The following is a 24,029-nucleotide window of genomic DNA, read 5'->3' on the forward strand; positions in this document are numbered from 1 at the left end:
TGAGTGCCAGCCGCACGACGCCTGATCTCGAAGCGCCGCAATTCTCAAAAAAATTTGTCCAGAAAAAAAAAAAAAAAAGAAACGTTGAAGGGTAAAATGCACATTCCGCTCGGGTGCACCAATGGAGTTCCTGCTGCCCTTTCAATACACACCACGGCGTATTTCGGCAACCATCACTGTACAACAGCGTTGTCGTGTTACACCAAGGTTGCGCACTCCAAGGCTGAACAACTCAACCAGTTCGCTCAGTCCAAAATAGAAAAAGAATAGCTCGGCGCTGTCTCCGCCACAACGCAACGACTCAGAGAGTGCCGAAAACTTTCCTTCCGGCCTGAAACCCAAAGCAAACACTCCAACTTGAACCTCAGGCCTGAACCTTTTCTTTTTTTTTTTTTTTTTTTCAGCGACGCCGCGAATTGTGCGTATGTCGGCGTAACCTTTCGCGTTTTTTTTTTTTTTCTTCTTCTTCTTCAAGTCACTTCGGTGCCCCGAGACAGGACGTGCATTTCCGACACTGCCTCACAGCTGCGCTAGTGGGCGGGGCCTAATTGTTGCATCGCATCCCGCGAGGCGCGCCGCATCGACAGGAAGGGGGGAGGGGGGGGCGACTCGCGGAGAGAAAGGCAGAAAAGCTAGCGGAAAGAAGAGACACCCCCACGCATATGCAGTGCACGCATTTCGGCGGAAACGAAGAGCAGGAAGGGAGAAGAAGATGAGGCGCCGGAGAAAGAAGAGCCTCCTCGTATCGAGACGCGGAAAACGTGTTTCGCAGCCGCTCCGGGGACCGGGACGATCGCTGGTCGTTTGCGGGCCACTCACCCCTGCGGGCGGCAGCCAAGGGGGGATTCCCCCCGAGGAGGAAGGAGAGGCGACGCTTTTCCAGGAGAAAGAGCGAGAGAAGAGAAGGGCGATCTGCTTCTCGCAAAGCCCGGAGGTGTTTCCGCTTGACGGACGCCCGAGCAGCTCGCATTTGAAGCGGAGAAACGCTTTATATGCGCGGCACGAACCCAAGTGGTCGGTACAAACGTAACCCGTTTCGTAATCTTCGACTGCCGTTAGCTTCCGAACTTTCTCGTCCTCTTGATGAAATGAAAAAAAAAAAAAAAGGAAGAGGGGGGGGGGGGGGGGGGATACACGGAGGCCAGACGCGGCTCTTGTAGAGCGAAATGGAATGATGCATTCGAAGCCATCCATTCACTTCAACTGCCCTGCGCTCCCGTGGGATGTACATCAGCCGGTGGGCGAAGAACACAATCGCGCCCTTAGGAAGGGCTTCTACTGACTGCATATTGTTCTGGTTGTCCAAAAAGATAAAAACAAAAAGGAGAAATGAATGAGATAAATCGAAGCTGCGAAGAAGCTCGTTATTGAACTTGAACTGAAGCGGCGAGCGTCTTCTAAGCGCTGCCGACACGTTCGGCAGGACAGCAAGGACGCGCAGCGATGAGCGGGTTGAAATAAGAACAGAACTTAATATTGTAAATCAGCCAGGGGGGGGGAGGGGGGGGGGGGGCTCCGTACCGTAGCGCTCCGAGCATCAGGCGCTACATCGGCGGCGTAACAAGCTTTACAGAAGCTCAGCAAACGAAGAAAATCCAATGCGACAAATGAGCGCTCTCTTAGCACGTTTCCTCTAGAACGGCCAGAAATATTGTTACGTGGTCGCAGAACGATGAAACGAACCGTGATGGATGAGGCGATGAGTTAATGAGCGTAAGCCATCTTGTCGCGAGCACGGCTATGTCCTACTAAGTGTTTCATCTTCTCCGAAGGTGAGCAAGCACGGCGCTATGTGTAACGGTCCACTTCGTCTTTCCCTCGTGACAGTATTGCGCAAACAAGCCTACTAAAATGCACAATACCGTCAACAGTCGCTGTGCGCTTATAAGGGGGGGATACACGCTGGGGACACAAGGTGCACGCATTAAACTAATCCGTTAAACAGCAGTAGGTTCAGCATACGCCAGGTCTCCCCACACAGCACGACAAGCAGCTAACATGACACCGATTACGACGAGTGCAATGCACAAGAGCACCGAAACGTTGAGGAGACCAAGGACACGGGTTCGATTCCCGGCCGCGGCGGCCGCTTTTCTGATGGAGCCGAGAAGCGAGAACGCCCGTGTGTTCGAGATTTGATTGATTGTGGGGTTTAACGCGCCGACGCAACGCAGGCGATGAGGCGCGCCGTAGTGGAGGGCTCCGGATTAATTTTGACCACCTGGGGATCTTTAACGTGCGCCGAAATCTCGTACACACGGGCGTTTTTGCTTTTCGCCTCCATCAGAAAAGCGGCCGCCGCGGCCGGGAATCAAACCCGCGACCTCGTGCTCAGCAGCGCAACGCCTCAGCCACTGAGCCACCGCGGCGGGTGTGTTCGAGATTTCGGCCCACGTTAAAGATCCCCAGGTGGTTAAAATTAATCCGGAGCCCTCCACTATAGCGCGCCTCATCGCCTGCGTTGCGTCGGTGCGTTAAGCCCTACAATCAATCAATCAAACGTTAAGGAAGGAAGACCACATTAGATTTCTCGCAACGTTATAAGAACGCGTGCCATCGACGGCAGTGTCAGCCAGGCGGGGGGACTGAACACCGTAAAAATACTTTCTATTCGCGACCTCAGCATTTCGGCAGTTCAACCAAGACTGACCTTACGGTTTATTTCGCACGTAATAACATTCGCGAAATAGCGGGCATAAAAAAAAAAATCCCAGGCGGCGCCTGCGAGTTCCGTCTCGTTGCGCTGAGGTTTCCGACATTTCGTTGTACACATCCTTGAAGGCAAGAACTGGGCACAAGAGGTAGCGGGAGCCTTTTTCAGTAAAGACGAGTGAACTACCACGCCTGCACATAACCCATGAAACGTGCGGCAATACAACCTCCTGAGGAGAAATGTTACTCAAGTGGTCTCACAAATCAGGCATTCTTGCATTTACAACACATTCCCGCAGGCTTGGAGCAGGGCCGAAGCTACGCGGTTTACCGAGGCAGTTTTACCTACCCAGCGGGAGAGACGGAAATGTCCTTCAAAAAACCCAACGCCTACCGTCGCTTTCCTTCAGCCGGCCTTCGTGTAACGTCACGGGGAGTTTAAACGCGCTTGTTGGGCAGCTTTGTTGAGAACCGTGTGCGTCCGCCGCTCTGCACCCAGCTTGTGAGACGAACTATAGACATTTACGTGTAATCACTTCAGGGACCTTAAAAGCAAGTACAGTAAATGTACGCCATCCTCGGAGCAGAAAACTGACCTCGTAAGCTATAATTCGTTAAAAGCGGATAATAACTGCTTGCAATGCGTATCAGTAGGGACAGTGAAATGTTTCGAATAAAGTAAGATTTCGAATTAAGCGACTTCCTTGTAACGAGCGTTATGGCGGAATAAAAGAAAAAAAACTGCTTGATTCCTCTGTCATAGGAATCAGTAAAACACGAAAGTGAAATGTGCAGCAAAATCTGTAGCTGAGCACGATTTGCGGGTAGGCGACGGTCTTGTGGGTGTGCTTGGCCAGCGACGTCCTACTGGCGGGTCGCTTCGGCAAAGGTTTACTCGCGTCATTTCCGTGACGGATATGACGTAACTGAAATCTTGCGGTATCGCGGTATAAAACACTTTCGTGTTAAAATATAAAACCCGAAAATGAACAGCCCTAAGTATAACGTACTCTCTAGTACTAAAGTTAGCTTCCCCGCAAGAAGACCCTGTGTGCAGGGGTGCACCCTTTACAGGCCGCTTGCTTCGTTGTACTGGCGCCACTACCGTGACGGATATTGCGTCAGCGAAATCTTCGTGTATCCGGGAATAAAACACGTTCGTGTTAAAAATGCTTTTGTTTTTGGAAAACAGTGCCACCGGGCTTAAATTTTCCTGACGGCCTAGTCGGCGTGAAGGGAATAGAATAGCGAAACACGGGGAGGGGGGGGGGCGGGGGGGGGGGGGGGAATTATGAACTCTGTGAAAAGGAGAGCGCGAAAGAAAAAGAGGGGACGCAGGACACAAGTGCTTGTGCTGTGAAACACAAACAAGTGCGATTGCGACCGATGAACGGGTCGGCCACGAAGCGCGAGCGGAAGGACCACAGGAGGGAGAAAAGGGGGCGGGGGCAGAGTTCAAACTTCCGCTTATCGTCGTGCCGTTAGGGATAAACGGGCGAAAAAGCGTCACGTGACTCAGTGCGGAAACACCTCGGTACGGGCGGCCAAGGCCGCTCACCGGCGCACACAGGGACGCGACGGCGGCATACTGCTGTCAGTGGCGAGGCCATGGACTTGGCTAGAACTGCGCGGAAGAGAATAGCAGTCGAGCCCAAACGAGGCCAAAAACGAAAAGTTGTACAGTTAAAAAAAAATGACAGTGCATTACTAACAAGACGCACAAACACAAAAAGTGATGTGGTGCTCTCTTGCATCGTGTGATCGTGCCGTTATGGGCATTTTATGTTGTTGTTTTAATGCGACTGGCATTTTTCGGCCACTTCACCCACTCGAGCAGCCTATCAGCCTCAAACGCGGACCCATCCATCACCGATTTGCCTGTAGAGGGTGCACCACCGCACGTAGGGTATGCTTGCGGTGAAGCAGACTTCAGGGTTAATGCGGAGCATATTCTCATTAGCCGCACGACAGAAGTTAATATTCGCAAAGATGCAGGAATCTTCACGTGTGGGCGCCCTGTAAGCTAATACAGTGTAGACGTCCCAATACGATGTTAAATACAATAATCGGAAATTAGATTTTTTCACACTGAAATATTGACATCGTTCTCTCCTCAGTAGGTACAAGTTGGCACAAGCAGTATCCTCATCGGCCGCACCCGCCAATGGCACGAGAGCGCAGTTAACGGACGGCGTCGGATGGTGTCCGACAGTGGCCAGGGAGCGGCGGCGGCGCCACCGAGAGAGGAAAGGGGGCAGCAATTGGGCCCGCTCGCTGATGACCCGGGCGGAAGGCAGCTGCACCCTTCGGCCTCCCAAGAAGGCCTCGCGGGGGCCGTTCCGCCCCATTCGGAGCTGGCCGCTGCAAAGGTATGCGCGCACGGGAAATGGACGGCGACGACGATCAGGGATTTGCCGCAGGAAAACCTTGTGCGGCCCATTTTGCGCGTTTCCATCGAGAAGCCACAAACGGCAGCACGGAGCTAAAGACTACCCCCAAACTATAGTTTACCCCTGGACTAGCATTGTTTTTTTTTTTCCTACCGCGGATGCATCGTTTGCAAGGTGACCCGCTCGGAAGTGAACGACACTTTTGAGGTCAGGTTCGATTTTTCGACATACGCGAGGCCTATAGGAAGGAGGTGCAATGTAGATGAAAACAGCGCAGGGGTCACTGGGGGCTACGACGCAAAGCAAGGGTGCTATGCAGGGAGACACTGCCGCCTCAAGGCACATACCAACTGGGTTAGCACGTTCCGATCACACCACCGTCACGGATAGAAAGCAGTAACGTAAGCGGAGTGCGCGAGCCGAACTCTACGCAACTATGCGTCCTACCCCGCTCACTGCAGTGTGCAGTGGATGGATACGCTGGCGTCTAAACCGGGAAATGAAACAAAATAGCAAACCCCGCATCTGGAAGCTCACAGCACCGGAAAATGCACGCAAAAAAAAAAGATCTAACGGAGGACGACCAGGTACGCTTGACGAAGGGGGTAACATTTCTACCATGCGCAACAGCCGTGCCTCTCGGCGTGCTTTAAAGTAACGATAAGATCAAGATTAACGCTCATCCCGCCGTCCCATTTCCGAAAATTACCATAGTGGTGTCAATGGGGCGTTGTAATTAGTGACACGGAAAGGAGATTACGCGCACGAGAGCCAGCCATAACAAGCTCGCGTCGCCCCACAAAGAGTCCCAACCTCGGGCGACAGCAGCGGAGAAGGCAGGAGGGCGAGGCCCGCAAGCTCCCCTCCCTCGTCGAGGGGGGCCGGCCCGTCTGTCGTCCGCGCTGCACGGTTCCAGCGCAAACGAGGCACCTGCGGCGGCGGCACAGAGCGAGCCAGCCGCTGAGGGAACCCCGCAACAATGGAGCGGGACGCAACTTGATCCCGGACCACGGCGGAGCAGCGGGAGGAGCAGCCTCTCCCTCCTCGACGCCGATGGGCGCCCGTGACTCACTCGCGCGCTGCCATGTGTCCCCCAAAGCGATTTGCGTCCGCCGACAGGGGCCCCTGTAGGCCCCTGTAGTAGTTCGCGAAAACAGACGCTTCGCTGTGAGAGCGAGGAGTAACGAGAGCCCCAAATCGGGTCCATCAATGGCCTCTCCTCTGGTCGAGTGATGACCGGATGAGAGGGACACCAGCGATGGCTCTGCGAGCTGTGTATACAGACAGATCGGCCGCTGATTGACCTGACGCTTGATGGCCCAAAAGGCAGACGCCGTTTTGGGGAGAACCAGAGAGATTTCGTTTAGCGGTTAATTGAAAAAAAGAGAGAGGCTGTAATCGGTTTACGTCAAGTGGGGTTACCGAACCCCTCTGGAAAATTGACACTTTTGCGAATAGCCAGGGCGACGTCACTTCCTCGCGAAAAAGACAACTGTGAAGCGTACGCACAGCTACCTCTGTGGCCCTGCCTAATTAAAAACCGGAACGGAGCGTCGTTTTAATCTCGGAAAAGTCATGCTGATAGAAGCGAGAACAGCAGCCACTCCTCTCCCCACCACACCACCTTTTTTTTTGACAAATGCCAGCCAGGAAGCACACAGGGCGACCCACCTGAACAGATCGCCAGCTGCCCACTTGAGGTCGCACGGGATGAAGGGTGTAGCGGCACCTGCCTTCGTCTTCACCACCATTCACTCGCAACAGCGCGCATCTACATGATCCGGCCCAAACACGAAGAGCAAAGAAAAAACCTTGCCCGACAACGGCGGCTCCGTCGGTGGACGCGGAAATCAAGGCGAGCCCCCCTTGCCGCCGCTGCGCGTCTACAACCACTTTATCAGTTCATCCAGGCGGGCAAGGCCAGGGCGTTCCTTCCATCCGGCTACTCTCGAATGGGATCATGCAAACAGAGAGGGCTCGAGTGAGTGTGTGCCGGGTCTCCCCTTTAATATCCGGGCAAACGCTCGGCGGCCCTTTTACCAAGTAGTCGACCATGAAATGGAACAAAGAGAAGGCACCCACAGCAGCGTGACTTTCACATGTCGTATCACAGCTCAACCATGGGTTCATCGTGCGAAAGCTCGGCACAGGACTTTGGAAAAGAGTGGAAAGAGGTCCGAGATAAATTATTCGTGTGAAAATCCCCTTGTTTCTTATCAACTTGAGCTTGGCGGATTACCAGGCGTTGTGACTTCCTGCTTAAGGGGCCACATTTTTCTGGCGGTTCTCCAAATATCCTCACTTCGCGTTCATGTTCCCAGACACCCACCCGCTAAGGACACAAAAAATATATATCCGAATATTTGGGATTATCCGGCTGAAAAACCGATTTCAGAACAAAATACGGATCACCGCGCATGAAGAACCTACTATCTATTATCGGGCTGAAAAACCGATTTCAGAACAAAATACGGATCACCGCGCATGAAGAACCTACTATCTAAAAACAAATGCGGAAACCTTTTTCTAAATGTGCCGGTCATTATTCACCAACGGCCTTTCTTTCGGCGAATTGGCGCGTTTCACCAGAACGCATTGTGTCGCCCCGTGTCCGCAACTGCCATATCGCTCACGCAATATCACGTATTATACCCACCTTCACAAACGCGTGATATATGTATCCACATTAAGGGGCGACTCAGAGGCACGACCGGCATGACGTTTATCTCTTTATCGGGGCTCTGGGAACCTAGGTTCAGCGAAGCGCGGTGCGCGGAAATGACGGCCACCGCATGTACGCAACCGATAAGGTCTTCGTGCCCTATTTGGCTGCGCTGCGCGCACACAAAGGCCCTTCACACCTCGAGAGCGTTATCTCTCCGCCGCTTTACTAAGAACGGCGGTGGAGTAAATGATAACGGAACGAGGGGAAGTCCCCGAGGTTTCCATGGGAGACCAAATAAGGCCGGAAGCTACGCGGGAAACGTGGCTGACTTCACGTTCAGAACGATCCAATGTCAACGTAAAGTGACAGTAAGCGCTTTTCGGAATAAGGCCAAAATAAACACATCTTGGGAAGGAATTATCCCAATTATCAACACAACGGAGAACACAAGATCGCACTGTCCCGCATACCAGCCCCGCCGCCTACAAAAAGAAGCAAGGAGTGTTCAGAATTACACGCATGCTCTTTAGACACGCGTCCTAATATTGAAACTCCGTTTCGTTCAAACAATGCCTTTCAAGTTTGAATCAGTGGGGTTTTGACCCCTCAACGGGGAAAAAGTTCAATACCAGGATGAAACACAAAGCGCCATTACTGCGAGCACTACCAGAACTACTGAACAGGCAGCTTTCCAAGCGTCCCAAACACTCTTGCCCACTCTTTCCTCTCGTCTCTTTCATATGAAAACGCGCTGACACCGAATAAAACAGGGGCCAAACAAGGAAACCATTTTATAAGGGTTTATCATCGTGCACGCCAAACTGCATCAAACCTGGCCGAAAGAAAAAAATCCCCAAAGAGTGGAGGGAAGCTATTTCCTGCGGGCGGCGCGGGGCATGAACCGGAATCACAACGGGCGAGAGAGAACTCGCTACGGCGGCCGCACTTGCCCCTGGTCGCCGTCTCTCCCGCGAAGCAGCGGTGCACGTGCGCCGGCCCACGTCGCTGCCGCGTCGCGTTCGTTCACAGCGCTTCAAATGCGAGGCCGGGAGCGGTGGGGGTCGAAAAAGAAAGCGACAAAGAGAGCGCAGCGAGAGGCACAACCTGCTTTCGCCCGCTGACTCCCGCTGCGGCCGGTAAACAAAGTTAGCGCGCTCCGCTGTCTGCACGCACGTGCAGGCCGGGCATCCATCAATAAAAAGCGGACAGCCCGCGTCACCAGACAATGGACGCCCTCCTCTCCCCGCCGATCGGGGGCTGAGCCAGGGTGGGAGGGAGCGGGAACCCCGGAGCGGCTCTGAGGTGCGCAACACGGTGTCTGCTGCTGCCGCCAGCACACGGGGTCACAGACCGAGCGCGAGGCTGTGACGAACAAAGCACAGTTCTTGGCGAAGGGAAAAAGGCAGCAAGAGGAAAAGGTACACGCGACGATCGTGACGAGAAAGAAACAATGCGTACTGATCACGCGCGAGGTTCGCGAGAAAGACCAAGAAAAGAAAAGAAGGCGGTGAAACACGAGCGAAGATGCAAAATGTTACGGCGAGTGCGAACGAAGCGACACGTATGGGGGGGGGGGGGGGGGGGGGGGTGCGTACGGCTAAAAACGCCGCCGGTATCCTTCTTGGGCGCCACCGGCACCGAATACGAGTGGACACGAACAAGAGCTCGCGTTTTGCGTCTGTGCGTCTCTGCATGCACGCACGAGCGCGCGATATCCAGAGCGATTAACGCGAACACCGATAACGGATGCCCCGTGCGCACAAAAGTTCCGGGAGGTCGGCGCAATCGAATTCCACTCAAACGCGTACTCTTATCGCAGCCTTCTTCGAGACGCATCTTTCCCTGGAATGCCGCCGCAACTCGGCGGCCAGCGGTCGACTGACCGCTTCCGCCTTTTCCGCGCAACAGTGCTAATCTCGTCCTGCGCGCCAGATCCGGCCAACAGGCTGTATAACCCTCCCAAGACTCGCGCATAGTGGTTCCGCACCGTTGTCGGGGGATCGGGAGACACGAGCGGCCTTTCCCGAACGGTGTTCCTTTCCCGCACAGCTAAAAAAACTTCCCCCTCGGAAAATTTCTCCCTACCACAAAGAAAGGGAAGGAGATGCGGGAAGATAAAAAACGAGAGAGGCAGGCGCCGGGGCTTTTGTCATCGCACCGCTCGGCCGCTTCCTCCTCCCAAAGCCAAGAGCCGGGATCGAATCGAACTCCTCTCGGTGCACCCATAATGCACCCCCCTTCGTTCTTTCTGCGCCTCCCTCTCCCAGAGGGGGGACTGCGCAGGGCAGAAACGGTGGTTTTCGGGAGCGACGCGCTTTCCCACGGTCGCGGGCCCGCGTCGTTCCTCGGCGGGACCCGGCTGAAAGAAGCGGGCTGCAAGGTGACAGCTGCCCCGGCTGCAAACTCCCTACACTTGCGGGATCTGCGGGAACACAGAGGCTTCTTCTGTTATAGTACGCACCGCCTTCGGCTACAAACCCCAATTTTGGAGAGTGCGTGAAATGCTTCGACAGCGTCCCGAAGGTAACGAAACCGGCCTCCGAAACCGGACTACCCTTGAGCCGGAGATCCTTTGAAGCTCTCGTTCTTTCTGCGGAGGGAGCCCCCGGTCTACGCCGCCGCTGCAGTCTCGCAAAAGCGGGGCCCAAGAAAGAACCGCTGAGCACGAACGAGAAGTGACGGCCCGCTTCCGGATGGACATGCATCGGGAGATGCGAGCAAAGTAACTGCACGGGTCGCCACGTCCACTGAAAAAAAGCTCCTCAGAGCGTCGTCGGGCCACAATCGCAGCCCGCGGCACCTGGCCTCTTCTCAGATGAATGCCACTTCCCGTCGAAGCTTCGACACCTTTACGCTTCTCCCGCTAGGCGCCAAGGGCACAGGCGAGGTTTCTACACTTGTCCGAGGAAAAATCGACAGCTAAGCCAAATCGCCTCTCCCGCACGGCACGCACGATAATGTCACCGAAGCACGAACGACACCCGGCGCCCAACGGTCTACACGCGACGAGGCTGTGGACGCGTGGGCTGCTTCGTACACCGCGGATGAATACGGGGAAAGTGATCTGGCGCACGGAACACGGTGTATACCGCAGAAGAAGGCGTCGCTCCGACGGATGGTTCGATGGCCTATGGAAATGACGCACGGAAGCCCACGCAAGCGGGTTGCGTGCACTCGACCCGAATAGCCGAGCACGTGGTTACGATTCAAGTTGTGCTAGCGATTACTATAGGGCCGCAAGCGTTTTGATGCACCATGAGCACCGCCAAGCTGCCTTTGACTAACCCTTCTTTATTATTTCGGTGGGCGCTGAACAATAAGGGCTATTTGTATCAATTCCACGCCACCGGGGCCCACGGAAAAACGCGATGGGGGTAACAGTTTCATCAAGGCACAACGGCGCCCATCGGAGCCCGGGGCTTTATTCACCTGTCTCTACGGGAAATATTTATGACCAATAACCACCATACCCTGTTTTTACCTTGCTATATATCTCTACGGTCTCTGCAACCATATAAACCCGCTGCTCGCCAAACGCGCGGAGTGCTTATATCATCAGCGCCCTCCAAGCGCTGGTCAGCACTCATCGCTAACCTATGCTTAATAAAGTTTACTCCCTCTCTTTCTGTCTCTCTCGAAGTGCCCTCTCCGTCGCTGTTACTGCGCTGTGCTTTCAGGTAGCTCACGGAGCAAGCAAATCTCGCCTTAAGCCCGTTCTCAGCTTATTATATGGTTTGGTTCATCACTGTGGCTTTTAAAGGGCCTTTCAGATTACTTGCCGCACACAACCAAGTCAGCTGCTTTGTAACTCCAAATCCCATCAACAGCGCGGGAAAAACCGCTTCTCAGTCCGCAGAGTACAATGCATGCGACGCCGTTCCGACATTGTGGCGGGTACCAACAGAGATTATTGGGCTCTCTATATACGTACAAACTGAGCTTCTGTTTCCAGCCACACGAGGAGGAAAGAACTGCCCCCAGCTTGTCCCCCTCACTGGCTCGGAACCTTATAAAAACCCTTCCCGTCATCCTCCTCGGAGCCAGGTCGTGCGTGTTATCCGAAATCAGGCAGCCACGAGCCCCTCGCTCTGCGATAGAGGAGGGTGGTATGGTGACCGGAGCGCGAAGAGGGCATTCCTCTCCAACGACGACGAGGCGGGCTGCTCTTCGGCAAACGATAGCCGGCTCGACGAGGGAGACGACGTGGGGGCGCGAGCACGGTGCGCAGCCAAGCAGGGCCGCCATGCGCACCGAGCAGGGGGCCGATGGGCGCCATTTTTCACCGGGTGGGGTAAAAGAAGTCCCGCACCCTGGACGGGACCCCGCGGACGATGACTCAGCAAGCAGAGCGCCGGGAGAGGAGGCCGGGAGAGTGCACCTTCTGGCGCCGCGCTCCGGAAACATGGCCAGCGCGGAACAACTGCAGACGGGGGCCATGACACGCGAAGCGGCGATCGCGAGAGCTGTGCAAGCCGAAGAACAGCGGCCAAACCCATACTCACGCGTGACGCGGCGTGAAAATGGTTGGTTTCGTCGTCACGACAGGCGCGCTGTGATTGCTGTGCGGACGTGTGCAGGACGCGTCCAGGAGGAAAACGTTTTGGTGAGAACGAGTAAACCAATGGTGAATACGGAAGCGGCGCGTTACAGACACATGGCTATAGATGCAAAGTCAATGCAGCCAGCTGTTGCATCGACCTGAAGCTTCCCTTGCGCCGTAACTGCCAATTATGGAAGGAGGCACCTGCAGACCCCTTGCCCCCTCTACGTGGACGCACCTGATGCTCGCGTACTGTTTGCCAAAACCTGTGGTTTGCCGCTGTCCAAATTGAACCTTCATGTGGAACAGCCAGGTGTCCTTGTCGAACCACTGAGTTTAGCTTCGTATCTCCGCCTGACGCCCACGGTGCCCTGTGCGTCCCGGGACGGTGGTGAATCTACACACGTTCGACACATGACCTACTGCGTAAGCCTAGATCGCCCGTGCATAGAAGTTAACGTATATGTCAAACCACTGCAAAGAACATGTAGAAACGCCTAGGTCGTTCAAACAATGACCGGCTACCGAGGAACTACAAAGCCGCTCGGTCCAGCTATATCAAACGACCGATAGCCTCTTCAACTAACTCGGGAGTGCACACTAGGCAGTAGAACCACGCCAGAAAAAAAGCGGTGACACTCAGCGCCCAGGTTCATGATAGTTAATATGACAAAAATTCAAGGGTTTTCAAGGATTTTCGAGTTCCTCTGTGTGAATTTTCAAGGACTGTATTGCTTGTTCGCGATTACATAAGACGGGTGTAGGGCAATATGGTCCCGGAAAATATGCTATCTGGATAATCCTTCCACCCCGTAAAAAGTCGCCGATGTTCAAGGGAAGTTTTAGACTTCAGGTGATGAGAAATCGTCCAAAAATTGGAACGCTGCTGAATCCAACATTTCAACAAGGGGTATTGTGTTCAGATAAGTATGCTTGGAGAAACGATGGCTCCAACGACATTTTCTTCGTCGACGATTTTCATTATTGTTAGAGTTATACACGAATAAGCATTCCCAGCATGTTACAAAATTCTAAAATTTATTCGTTAAAGAGGATCAACCGAACAAGAAAACATTCACTCAGTCTTTACATAGCCTCATGTTGCTTTTGTGCCAATATGAAAAAAAGAATAGAGAAATTCAAGGATATTCAAGGGTATGTAAGAATTATGGGACTTTTAAAAACTTGAAAACAAGCTTTTCAAATTCGGGGGTTCTCAAGAAACCGCATAAAACCACGCGGCGCTGATTAAACGGCTTGCCATTGTCTGCATGGGTAGCGAATTCGATCACCGTGCCATTTGCAAACGAGACACGAAGAGTGGCTGACGTTTTGTCTGCGACATAACGCAGACAAGAAGGGCGGCTCGCATCACGTCTGCGACATAAGATCCATCGGGCACATCAGCCACTTGAGACCTCAATTAAAAGCGTTCACCTTGAATCTCCCGTACAACCTGCGGGGGCGGATTCGAAAAGCACGTAGGTGCCCCGCTGTAGGTAAACTGCTGGCATGCACGTAGACAAAAACGCTCCGTGAATACAACACTTTCCCCGTCGGCGTTTCTTACGTAAAGCCCTCAGTGCGGCCGCATCTTAAAATCCAGCGTGGGAGCAGCTCTCTCGAAGTCGGAGCGCACCCGAACCAAATACTGATTGTTTTCTTTCTTTCTTTCTGCGCGTGCGTGGTGTGTGTGTGTGGCCGCCGCAAGAGAAAATGGAACAGTCGGTGAAACCGGGACATCACGCAGGGCGGCGGAAGGACGGTGGGGAAACTGCAGAGCCGTCGCACAAGAAAGATAACGCAGTTGTACATACGCTCGCCCAGTCCAGTCTACCGGACGAAAAAAAAAGAAGAAAGCCGGGCGCACTGCTTTGTTTTGCGAAATCCGCAGCTCTGCATGCGCTCTCCTTTTTTCGAGCAATCAAATGAGCGTCTCGAAGGACGCGGCTCCCTCCCAGGCTTCTTTCCTAGCTCGGGCCGTACGGCGACTCCCACGATCCGACGGCGCTCGCGCGCACCGAGATTCGGCGAAGCGTGTGTGGGAAGCCGAATGGCGCGCGAGGAACGCGGCGCTATAATGTGAGATCCCGCGCTAAAACGACTGCCCCGGAATAAAGCGTGATTTGGGTTTTTTTTTTTGTTTTTATATGAGAAGCGACGAGTACAACAACTATACACTGTTATTGTGGAGGCATTCCGCCTAAGAGAAATCTGATAGGTAACGACGTCTCCAAGTTACATGAAAAGCACGCAATAAACGTTTCCAATCGGGTGGAGCTGGTTATTTATAACGATTTCTAGAAAACAGCCGAACGTGGCGCAACCAACATCCGCCGGGAGTCTCTGCATAGGGCGCTGCGCTAGTAAACCGTGAAAGAGGTCATGGGGAAACCCCTATCAAGGCTTCCTCCCTTCAGCTAGCCTATTAGCTACGCTATCAGGAGCGATACGTTTGTGTTATTTGTACGAGAGACAAATCGGTGGGAAATTCCAGGTTCCATTTATCGGTGATCCAGCTGCACCCGAGGTGTGAGACAGCTTCAGCAGCTGTGCAGCGCAAACGGTAAAACGTTTGTGTAGAGACAGTTCGTCTCCGTCCGCAACAGTGCGTACGCACAAAGTGCGCATGCCTTTGGCTGGGCAGGGGATCGGCGCTACACAAAGTGTAGCGCCGATCACCTGCCCAGCCAAAGGTACACCCACCACTGGCTTGCACGAGCGCGGGTCTAAAAATAAAGCCCCACCGCGTCCCTTTTTCGCAACGATAATCCTCCAAGGCCGCTATTACACCTTGCCCCTTTTAAGCAGGCCGAGATGCGCGTCGTGCGAGCTAAGGATGCACATCCATTCCCCAGTCCGGCCGCTCACTCGCAGCGACGCCGCTGCCCAGAGGAGCGTTCGTCAAGGCCACCGCGGGAGCGAGGCGCGGCCGGCGACAGCTGCGGCGGCCACAGCTGTCCGGAGTTGTAGTCTCTGCCGGCGGCCAGCTGGCCCGCATCCTCCCGACGCCACCTTCTGCGCGCGATCGTTGGCCAGGGAATAATGAGAGCAGACCCATCCCGATTGCAATCGGCACCCCCTCTCCTCCCCATCCTTTCCACGCCACACGACAGCCAAAACGTTTACGGGAGAAAAAAAAAAAGCCAGGCCGCGCCTTCGAGAGGCGCTTTGTCTTCGCTGCCCCGCAAACCGTGACCGGGCCGATTTCGAAAGGCATGTAATAATAAGGGGGGAGCGAAAACTTTCTTTTCTCTTCTGTAGCCACACAGCCACTCGCCGCAATACGTTAAGTGAAACAAACAACAGTTAAGCAAGAGCACGCAAATCTACCGGGTCGTTGGATGGAGCAGTGTTTCACCATCTATACGTGTAAAGGAAATGAAAGAGGGGGGGGGGGGCGAAAACAGAAACAATGCGGCAGATGTTCCCTCGGCGCCGCGACAGATGAAACAAACAAGAACGGCAGGGCTGGCGAATCCTGAAACGGCGCGAACCAACCCCGAAACAACAGCGAAGAACGAACGACACAAACAAAAAATATTGGCGCCACATGTACACGCCTCAGTGGATTCAAACGCAGCAGTGCGGTTCGATCGCCAACCGAGGCCTCGTAACGTCAATGAACCCAGGGTCGGCTGAGTTTGTTACTCCGCCTCGTTCTTTTTTATTAGTTATTCAATTAATCGTTCATTGATCGACGTTCCTTTTGTCTACGCTGCTGTTATTATTACGGTTCAACTATGTGTGTGCGCATTCGCTTACAGATATATGTTGAAGTGTACGGACCATGAACTCAGACCTTACTGCAATCCATTTACTGCTTTTTTTTTATGTGAAGCTTTAGTGTTACCACTGATGGCGTCTGTAACGAGAAAACGCCGAAGTGAAAAAATAAATAAAAATAAACGCTTGCGCTGGCTGGAATGGTCCCTCGCGTTATGAAGCCGGCGTCGATCTGATTGCTCCATTTCGACTTTTTTTTTTCTTTAATGCATGGACATTTTAGAAAGAAAAAAAAAACTCGGTCAAGACAATTAACACACAATATAAACACTAACAGACAGCAAAGTGGTAAGCACGCCAGTCTGACAATAATCGGCACCATTTCAAAACTCAGGCAAGCAATCGCACGCATCCAAAAGAGGCAGCCACTCCGGTGGATCACTCTGCGCCGCATAAACGCTCCGCAGTGGCACTGCCGGTTCCTGAAAAATACACTTGGTCGGCCTACGGGGTTCCGCATGCCGATCAGTCATGCGGCACTTCCACAAGCTAAACAATCCTAGGAGAACAAAAACGTCACATGGCACTTTTTTCCACATGGTATTTACTGCACTACATGTCGATGTCGACATGGTCGAAGCGGTTTGGAAAACTTGGACGACAACCATGGAATCCATCACGAGAAAGCTTCGCGTCCAAGCATCGTCGTCGTTTGACGGAGGGGTGCAGGATTTTTTTTATGTAGTTTCTACGCGCCGAAGGTACAAGTGGGGTATGAAGCGCGACGTAGTAGAAGGCTACCATTTAATTTAGCTTATCTGCATCCTTCGACACACGGGCGTATTAGTTTTTCGCCTCCATTGCAAAAGCAGCCGTGCCGTTGGGGGACATTTGGTGTTAACAGCAGGTAAAATGTCCAGTAATTTCGTCTCGATCAGTCTGTATTTGTGTTCTAGCAATTCCTTTCAAGCATCCTATGAAGTTATGTGACCAACAAATATGTCTGACGAAAAAAAAGTTGAATGCACAGTCTGAGGCAACTAGTCTGCCGAAGCAGAAATTACTGCCACTGGCCAAACAAATAAAAGTGGTACCTTTTTTAATCTTTGTGGGGAATTACTGCTCAGATTTATATTTCCCCCGAAATTTTGCTTTGCCACAGCCATTAGGTTCAGGGCGACAGCCCGGATATCGGGAAGTCTACTGCTTCGAGACAAAAACTCGTCTGTTATCCCGGATAGAAGGTTTTTAGTGGCGCTATTCCAGAAGGCGAGAGTTCAGCATACTCCTGAAATTCTAGGTGACAGTTTGTGGTCATAAATCTGTTCGTGAACGGAAAAAGTTTCATCGAGGTCAAATTCTAGCTCAACCCTATTTTTATATATGTTCGTAGTGAGGGGAAGGCAGCGGGTAGGGTGCCGTGAAATATCTGGTTTTGATTGAAAGCGAAGCACCCTACACACATTATACACGTACATCCATAGACTTAACCACTTCGAAAACAATGACAGCGTTTTGATTATTCCAGCCGTTCCGACAAGCGTCCTGACTAATAACTGTCTCTCGACGAATGCTAGCCGTCTGAATACATACATACATACATACGTACGTACATACGTACATACATACTATCTTGATCACAGTTAGGATGAACACGGGAGCGCGTGTCATTCCGTGCGCGGGAGCCGCCTGTCGGCGGTCCGGGTAACTTCGCACGCGCATCCCATAGCCTCGTTGCAACCGAACTGCGCATGCGCTACCGTATCCACCCTAACTGTGATCAAGATAGCACATACATACATACAACATACATACATACAAACATACATACATACAAACATACATACATACATACATACACACACACACACACGCACACGCACAAGAAAAAGAAAAGCGCGATTTGTACGTGTAGCACACAGTAGCGGGAAAGTAACTCCGCAGATAATTTAATAGACGCAAAATCAGCCAGCTCGGGCTCCGCACTGCTCCCATTTTTTTATGGCGGAAAGCAGGCCGGGCAGATAGATCTGGGCGAAAACAATGGGAGGAGCAGTAACAGGAGAGAGAGGATAACAGGAAAGGACAAGACAAGCCGGAAGAAAAGAACGGGCGGGAATGAAGCGGAAATCTGGCGGCCGCTCGATTTGTGGAGCACGCATGCGCCGTGCGCGGCCCTCCCAATGTCAGCGGGGCGAGCATCGATTTTGCCCGGGCCCTCGTGACGACACGCACCAGTACGCGGTTGTGCGTCGGGACCGGAGCATGAGCGCGGCCCGATATGTGCACCTCTTCTCCAAATGGCCAGCCTCATCGCCCGCCATTTGAAAATACAGTACGCGCGCGCGCGCTTTTCTGACCAAATGAACGATTCCAAACGTCGCCGATTAGCACCACGGAAATGGCGCTTTCACCCGAGGACGTCTCCGCTTGGCGGATCTCTCCTGCTTTTAAAGCGAAGAGTTAGTGTTCTCACTCTGTAACGCGAAAACGCCCTGCAGAAAAACCAACTCTCTCCAACGATGATGACGAATAATCGTAAGTGAAGTGAAAAAAAAAAAAAAAACGCTCCAGTGGCCGGAATCGAACCTGGGTCCCTCGCGTTATGAAGCCGGCGTCTATCCGGTTGCTCCATTTCGGCATGGTCGAAACTCAGTCCAAACTCAGACGACAGCCAAATAATCCGTCACGCGAAAGCTTCGCGTTCAACCATCGTCGTCGTTGGACGGTGCGGTGCATGATTTCTCCTCTTCCCCCGAGGAAGGGCATTCCGAGCAGTCGTCACCTCGCGCGAGCAGAAATAAAAGTTACGTCAAAAGCATCACTCCACGGCAGTGACCGCTCTGTGGCATGGAAAACGCGGGTGGGTGCGTTTTATCAGGAGAGGCGAATGCCAGGCACGACGGTGTTGCAACGTTTCAAACAAAATGGCGAACAGCTACGGCGCGGAGCAATGCTCGCGAATTGCCGCGTGGTACGATCGAAGGCCTGTGACACTATATATCACCAGACGGCTGCTACGAACGGCGCAAACAATACAGGCATCCCCCACGGGGAATACCCCATCGACGGTGCAGCGCTTCGACGTGTCGGCGACGAACGCCGCGACTTGGACACCGACGAGTAGCGCTTCAAGTGAAGACGTATATGCGAAAAACCCCTCGCGAGGCTACACGCATACACACATTTCCATGTGCGGAGCGGTCCATTTGCGTCCGGAGGGATTCTGTACGTCTCGATGCCCGAGTGATACGCACTACCAAAGAATGTCACGGTCAGCCGACTGTTTGCCAAACACAGCGGATGGTACCCTACACTGGCGTACGGGAGGTGGGAGTGAGTCAGAACAAGAAAATAACGTGCGGTTAAGCTACCCACCAACCACGTGCGTCCTCGATGCTGTATGTTCTCAGCACGAATATCAGCCATTTCGCAAACTTCAGCCGGGAAAAAAAAATAACAAAACAATCGGAAAGTTATGCGGAATACGACTTAATAGCGAAGACTAGCTGCATTTTTAATTTCTGCAAATTCCTTGCTTGGGCTGTTTATTTTTTCATACCGCTACACAGCGCCCAAACCGACAGTAGACAAAGGAAAGAAACACACACAAGTTTTCTCTCTCTCTCTGTCTATTGTCGGTTTGTGCGCTGTGTATCGGCATGGATTGCCAGCTAGTCGGAACCCTTACTCTTTTATGCTTATTTTTCCTTGTTTCGTTGTTCTTAACTTTAAATTTCTCCTTTCACGCCTTCTCCTTCCCCTTTCCGGCATGCACCTCTGATTTTGTCTTCAAGGCCGCTTGAAGTGATTCCACAGTACGAGGACCGTCCAAAGGTGAACTGATTTATTTCGGACAATTTAAACACGAGGCCAAGAGGCACAAGGCCACCTGTGTTCAAAAAAAAGTGCCAGGGCATCTTCTGCCCTTTTATCCGCGAAGTTCGCATCGTGCTCCTCCTGTCAGGTCTCGACGTAATCCCACTACCCGGAAGCAAGACATTATGCGCGCTGAACTTTACACCTTTCTCGGAAACTAAAGGCAGGAGCGTATTTCGAGGAACCGTTACACGTGGAACAAATACATGGTTGAAAACGGCGCCTGGCAACAGCGCCAGTTTCGTGGAACAGACGAAGTGACACTTGCGACCGACAAAGCTACGTCAGAAAATATTTTTTTTTCCTTTTACTTTCATTAAAACATCTTCAGACGAAGGACTAGCGGTGAATGCCAAAATAATGGTAAAACGACACGACAAAAGCAGACGAGAGAACGGAGACAAAAAAGAAAGGAAAAGCAAGGCATGGATGGGGCGTCCACATACTTTTAAGAACAATGCACTGCCTCGAACATGACAAGCCACACAGCTGCCGCGAAGCTGCTAGCGTTTTCCACCGAAGGCAGAACAAGCACGTCAGAACGGTTTTCTTTTTCTTTTTCTTTTTTTTTTTTCTGCTCCTCCCGTCGAGTAACATTCGGCGAGCACAATGATATCGTAACACGCGCACGCAAACAAAAATAGTCACGAGACAAACGAACCGCGTGCGAGGTGATCAATTTATCCGAAGGCGGGTACAGGTTCGAAGCCCAGACCGCCGAGCCCGACGACCTCACGTTCCGCGCAACGAGCCTCGCGAACTGTCCTTGACACTGCGGTATCCCGCACGGGTTACCCTATACCTGCGCCGTCTGGTGCACGGTCGACTTCCCTCCGCATGCAGATGTTGCGTCGCCTGCAGCCTGAGGTCGTCGTCGTTTCTCGCGGTTACGAAAGTACGCCTCATGACGAAAGGCGCCCGGCACGCGCTGACGCCGAGAGGCGACAAAACAAAATCAAGAGACGCGCAGAGGGACGCGGCCGCGGTGGTGAGTGACAGTGCACCGTGCAACGCATACCGAGCGACACACATGACGCAAGTGCGACCAGCTGCCAGCGACGGCCTCGGATGAGAAGTCCACGTCACCGACGGGCACATCAAGAAAGAGCAGCGGGGAATCGAAGAAATAAGCGAGGCGTGGAGAGGAATGCATCTTGAGCAAAATAAAGTTATTCATTATTCATTCGTTTAAATCCGGCATGAACCATTGCGAGCTAAAGAACACTGCTGCGATCGAAAAAAAAAAAAAAAAGGCCAAGTGCTTTAAGAAATTCAATGTACTAGCGAACATCAAACTACACGGGCAGATAAAAGGGACGGTCACACGCTAGAGCCCACGAAACGCTCGGTTCGTCCAGTTTAGTAACAAACTCAACCGCCTTTCAGCTTTAATTGTCAGCTGTTCAATACTTCAGCACTATTATTATCACCACTTAAAATTGCGTCATCCGCGGCCATAAACGTGTCGCGGACGCCCTAGGCACCCACAAACAAAGCAAATTTTAACCACAAAAAAAAATCGAATTTTTTTTTTTGTACTGATGGGGACAGTTGTGTGCAACTTAGCAAGATGTTGGATGCGTCAAAGCAACTTTTGCGCTTTCAGAAATTAAAACGCCACACGATTTGAACGAGACATGAAAACAAAATACTTTTGCTTCGTTAGGAAGTCTGCGTCGTCCCGATAACAATGACACCAATTTTATCGCAATCTTCAAAAAGCTATCTAGATATAAAACAGACTACGCAGTGGTGACCCTCCAGCCACTTTCCTTCAAGTTTTTTTATGACGTCACAAAATCTTGTTTGTGCGATTGGCGGCCGCAGAACAAAGCCAAGAAACGTGACTGCGTGATTGTAGCGGGGCTTCTGATCCCGCCTGGTGGCAGTTAATACACTAACTGATTTTAGTGTTTCCCTATATAGCGTCACTGCTGAAGTCGCGTAGCGCGAAATTTGAGTTTCAGTATTTCCTGCGTGTGTGTTTTTTTTTTTTTTTTTTCGTTTAGAAATCCTCTTTCGTGGCTGTAATAGAGCTAGGTGAGTTACCGAAGGCTAGTTGCTTCAAGCTAAATAAGGCAGTATTTTTGTCTTTAGAGCTCTCTTAAGCTGAGTATTTGGCCGACCAAAGACAACACGCGGGCAATGCCGGGTACTACTGTGTGTTTTTTTTTGTTTGTATTTTTGGGTTGGGCGACATCACGGGGTGATATTACAAGTCACGCAGGGTTCATTGCTGGTTTTTATGAGAAAAACTCGACGGTTTTCAAGGACCGTCGACTTTTAACGTCCACATAGTCTGTTAGAAATCCAATAAAGACCAAAGTTCAGGGGAACATGGATGCTTGAAACGAGATAAAATTCGCTGAAAAAAAAAATGTCACTGGGGCCATCATTTCAACAAGTGGACTTGCCTTCAGAAAAGTCCCTTTGTTGAAACGACTGCTCCAGTGACTTTTTGTTGTTGTTGAACGATTTCCTATAATTCCTCGCTACAGTTGGGCGGGCACTTTCGGTGCGTTACAAAATGGCAACATTTAATCGCCGAAGAAGATCAACCAATTGCAACCAACATTTACTCAGTCGTGACGTAGCCTCGTGTTGCTATACACTTTTCAAAATGTAGAATTCAAGACATTCAATGATTTTCAAAGCTTTGTCCACAAAAATTCCCCGACTTTCAAGGCCTTGAAAACAAGCTTTTCAAATTTAAGGCCACGGCAAAACGCAGTGTCACGGCAAAACGCCCAGTGGTTGATTAAACGTGTTCAAAATGCAATTACAAGCTAATAAATGCAACGCTCCATTGGGAGCAGCCCTCCAAAACCGCTCGCAGTAAAACACGCACAAAATGATCTGTTAGTCATATGTGACTCTTGGAATCCCTATAGGGATTCCAAGCAGCAGTCCTGGCAAACGAGTTACTAGTAGCGCGCTACCGGTAACTCGTTACTTTTTTAGTAACTTATGACTGTAACTAGTAACTGTAACAAAAAAACTATTCAACAGCAACACTGGTTACGCCGATAGTTCGCGTTTTCCACTTTTTTCCGGCTTTCTTCTTACTCGTATCCTTTCCACCCTCCACAGTTCCCCTCGCAGTTTATGAGAAAAGGTCGCTGAAAGTATTATCTTCCCTGCAGAAGGCCGGGGTCGGTCATTAAGGTAATTTCTTAAAACTTTTACTTCGTTTACAACCATAGGCGTGCGCACAGGGGGGGGCAGGGGGGGCGGCCGCCCCCCCTAATCATCTGAAGGGGGCGCCAAATTTGCCCCATGCCTTGCCGATGTAACACATGAAAGTAAAATTTCTGCTCAGAAATATTTTGTGTGTGTTGCAATTCCATCACATTGAAATAAAAATTTTATAACCATCCCTCTTTGCACTGCGTTCGCACCGCAAGGCCTTCAGTGAGAAGAGGTCGGGAGTTGCTCGGGGGGGGGGGGGGGGGGGGGGGGGGGGCGCAGCGGTAAGACTTTGCCCCCCCAAATTGAGAACTCTGCGCACGCCTATGTTTACAACTTCTCGCTCGTCAATCAAACAAAGCCCTGTAGCACAGTACTTACTGGTGATGCGAGTGGTCAGGCGTCACAACTCGGAGGCCAAAGTGAGAAAAAAGTAACGGGGCCCCCACGATCCCCCCGACCCCTCTCCTATGCCATGTTCCACTTCACTAAACTTACCAGGCGCACCCCTTAAAACAACCCAGTTTCGTCAAGCATTGGGCAACTTTGGAGAACGAAGCAACCCGTGCCGCATCAACAATGGCCCCGGGGGTTTCGTAAAGTTTTGAGCTCCGAAAACGCGTGAAATCATTAGGCCTTGAGCGGTCTGTGACGAGAAAAGAATATTAGTACAATAATAGTAAAGGTATCGGAACAATAATAAGACCTGATCTTCATTTCTTGCGGCGTCCAAAAAGAAAGAAAAAAAAGTCCGAAGAGTTATAACGAGTGATCCTACATTACTTAAAAGCGCCCTCCGCGGGTAATATTGTGAGCAAATGCGGCCACCTGGGGACAATGGCCTCAGAATAGAAATTAAATCCCTGTACTACCAGTTCGCAGCATAATTAACGACGTTGGAAAGGGGCATCACAGCCCAAATTAAAGAGGACATAATTGCAGCCACGTTGTATGCGGCCAGCACGAAAGCAACCAAACTGATACACACACA

At 51.8% G+C, this 24,029-nt stretch overlaps 1 protein-coding gene across 5 annotated transcripts in view; it reads right to left on the reverse strand.

Moving 5' to 3' along the window:
* The window catches only part of Utx (Utx histone demethylase), a 105,327-nt gene that overhangs the window by 70,443 nt on the left and 10,855 nt on the right, over positions 1-24,029 (reverse strand). The window contains exon 1 of one of the 5 annotated variants that reach the window (XM_077699622.1): positions 6,714-6,860. The exons of the other annotated variants lie outside the window; for them this stretch is intronic. Coding sequence (XP_077555748.1) covers positions 6,714-6,793 — 80 coding nt within the window. The 5' untranslated portion in view covers positions 6,794-6,860. Of the gene's footprint in view, positions 1-6,713; positions 6,861-24,029 lie in introns of those variants that run through there. 5 annotated transcript variants of the gene reach the window in all.

This window comes from Haemaphysalis longicornis, unplaced genomic scaffold, assembly GCF_048455015.1.
Source record: "Haemaphysalis longicornis isolate Haplotype H1 unplaced genomic scaffold, Haemaphysalis longicornis Haplotype H1 scaffold_2, whole genome shotgun sequence".
NCBI classification, from domain to species: Eukaryota; Metazoa; Arthropoda; class Arachnida; order Ixodida; family Ixodidae; genus Haemaphysalis; species Haemaphysalis longicornis.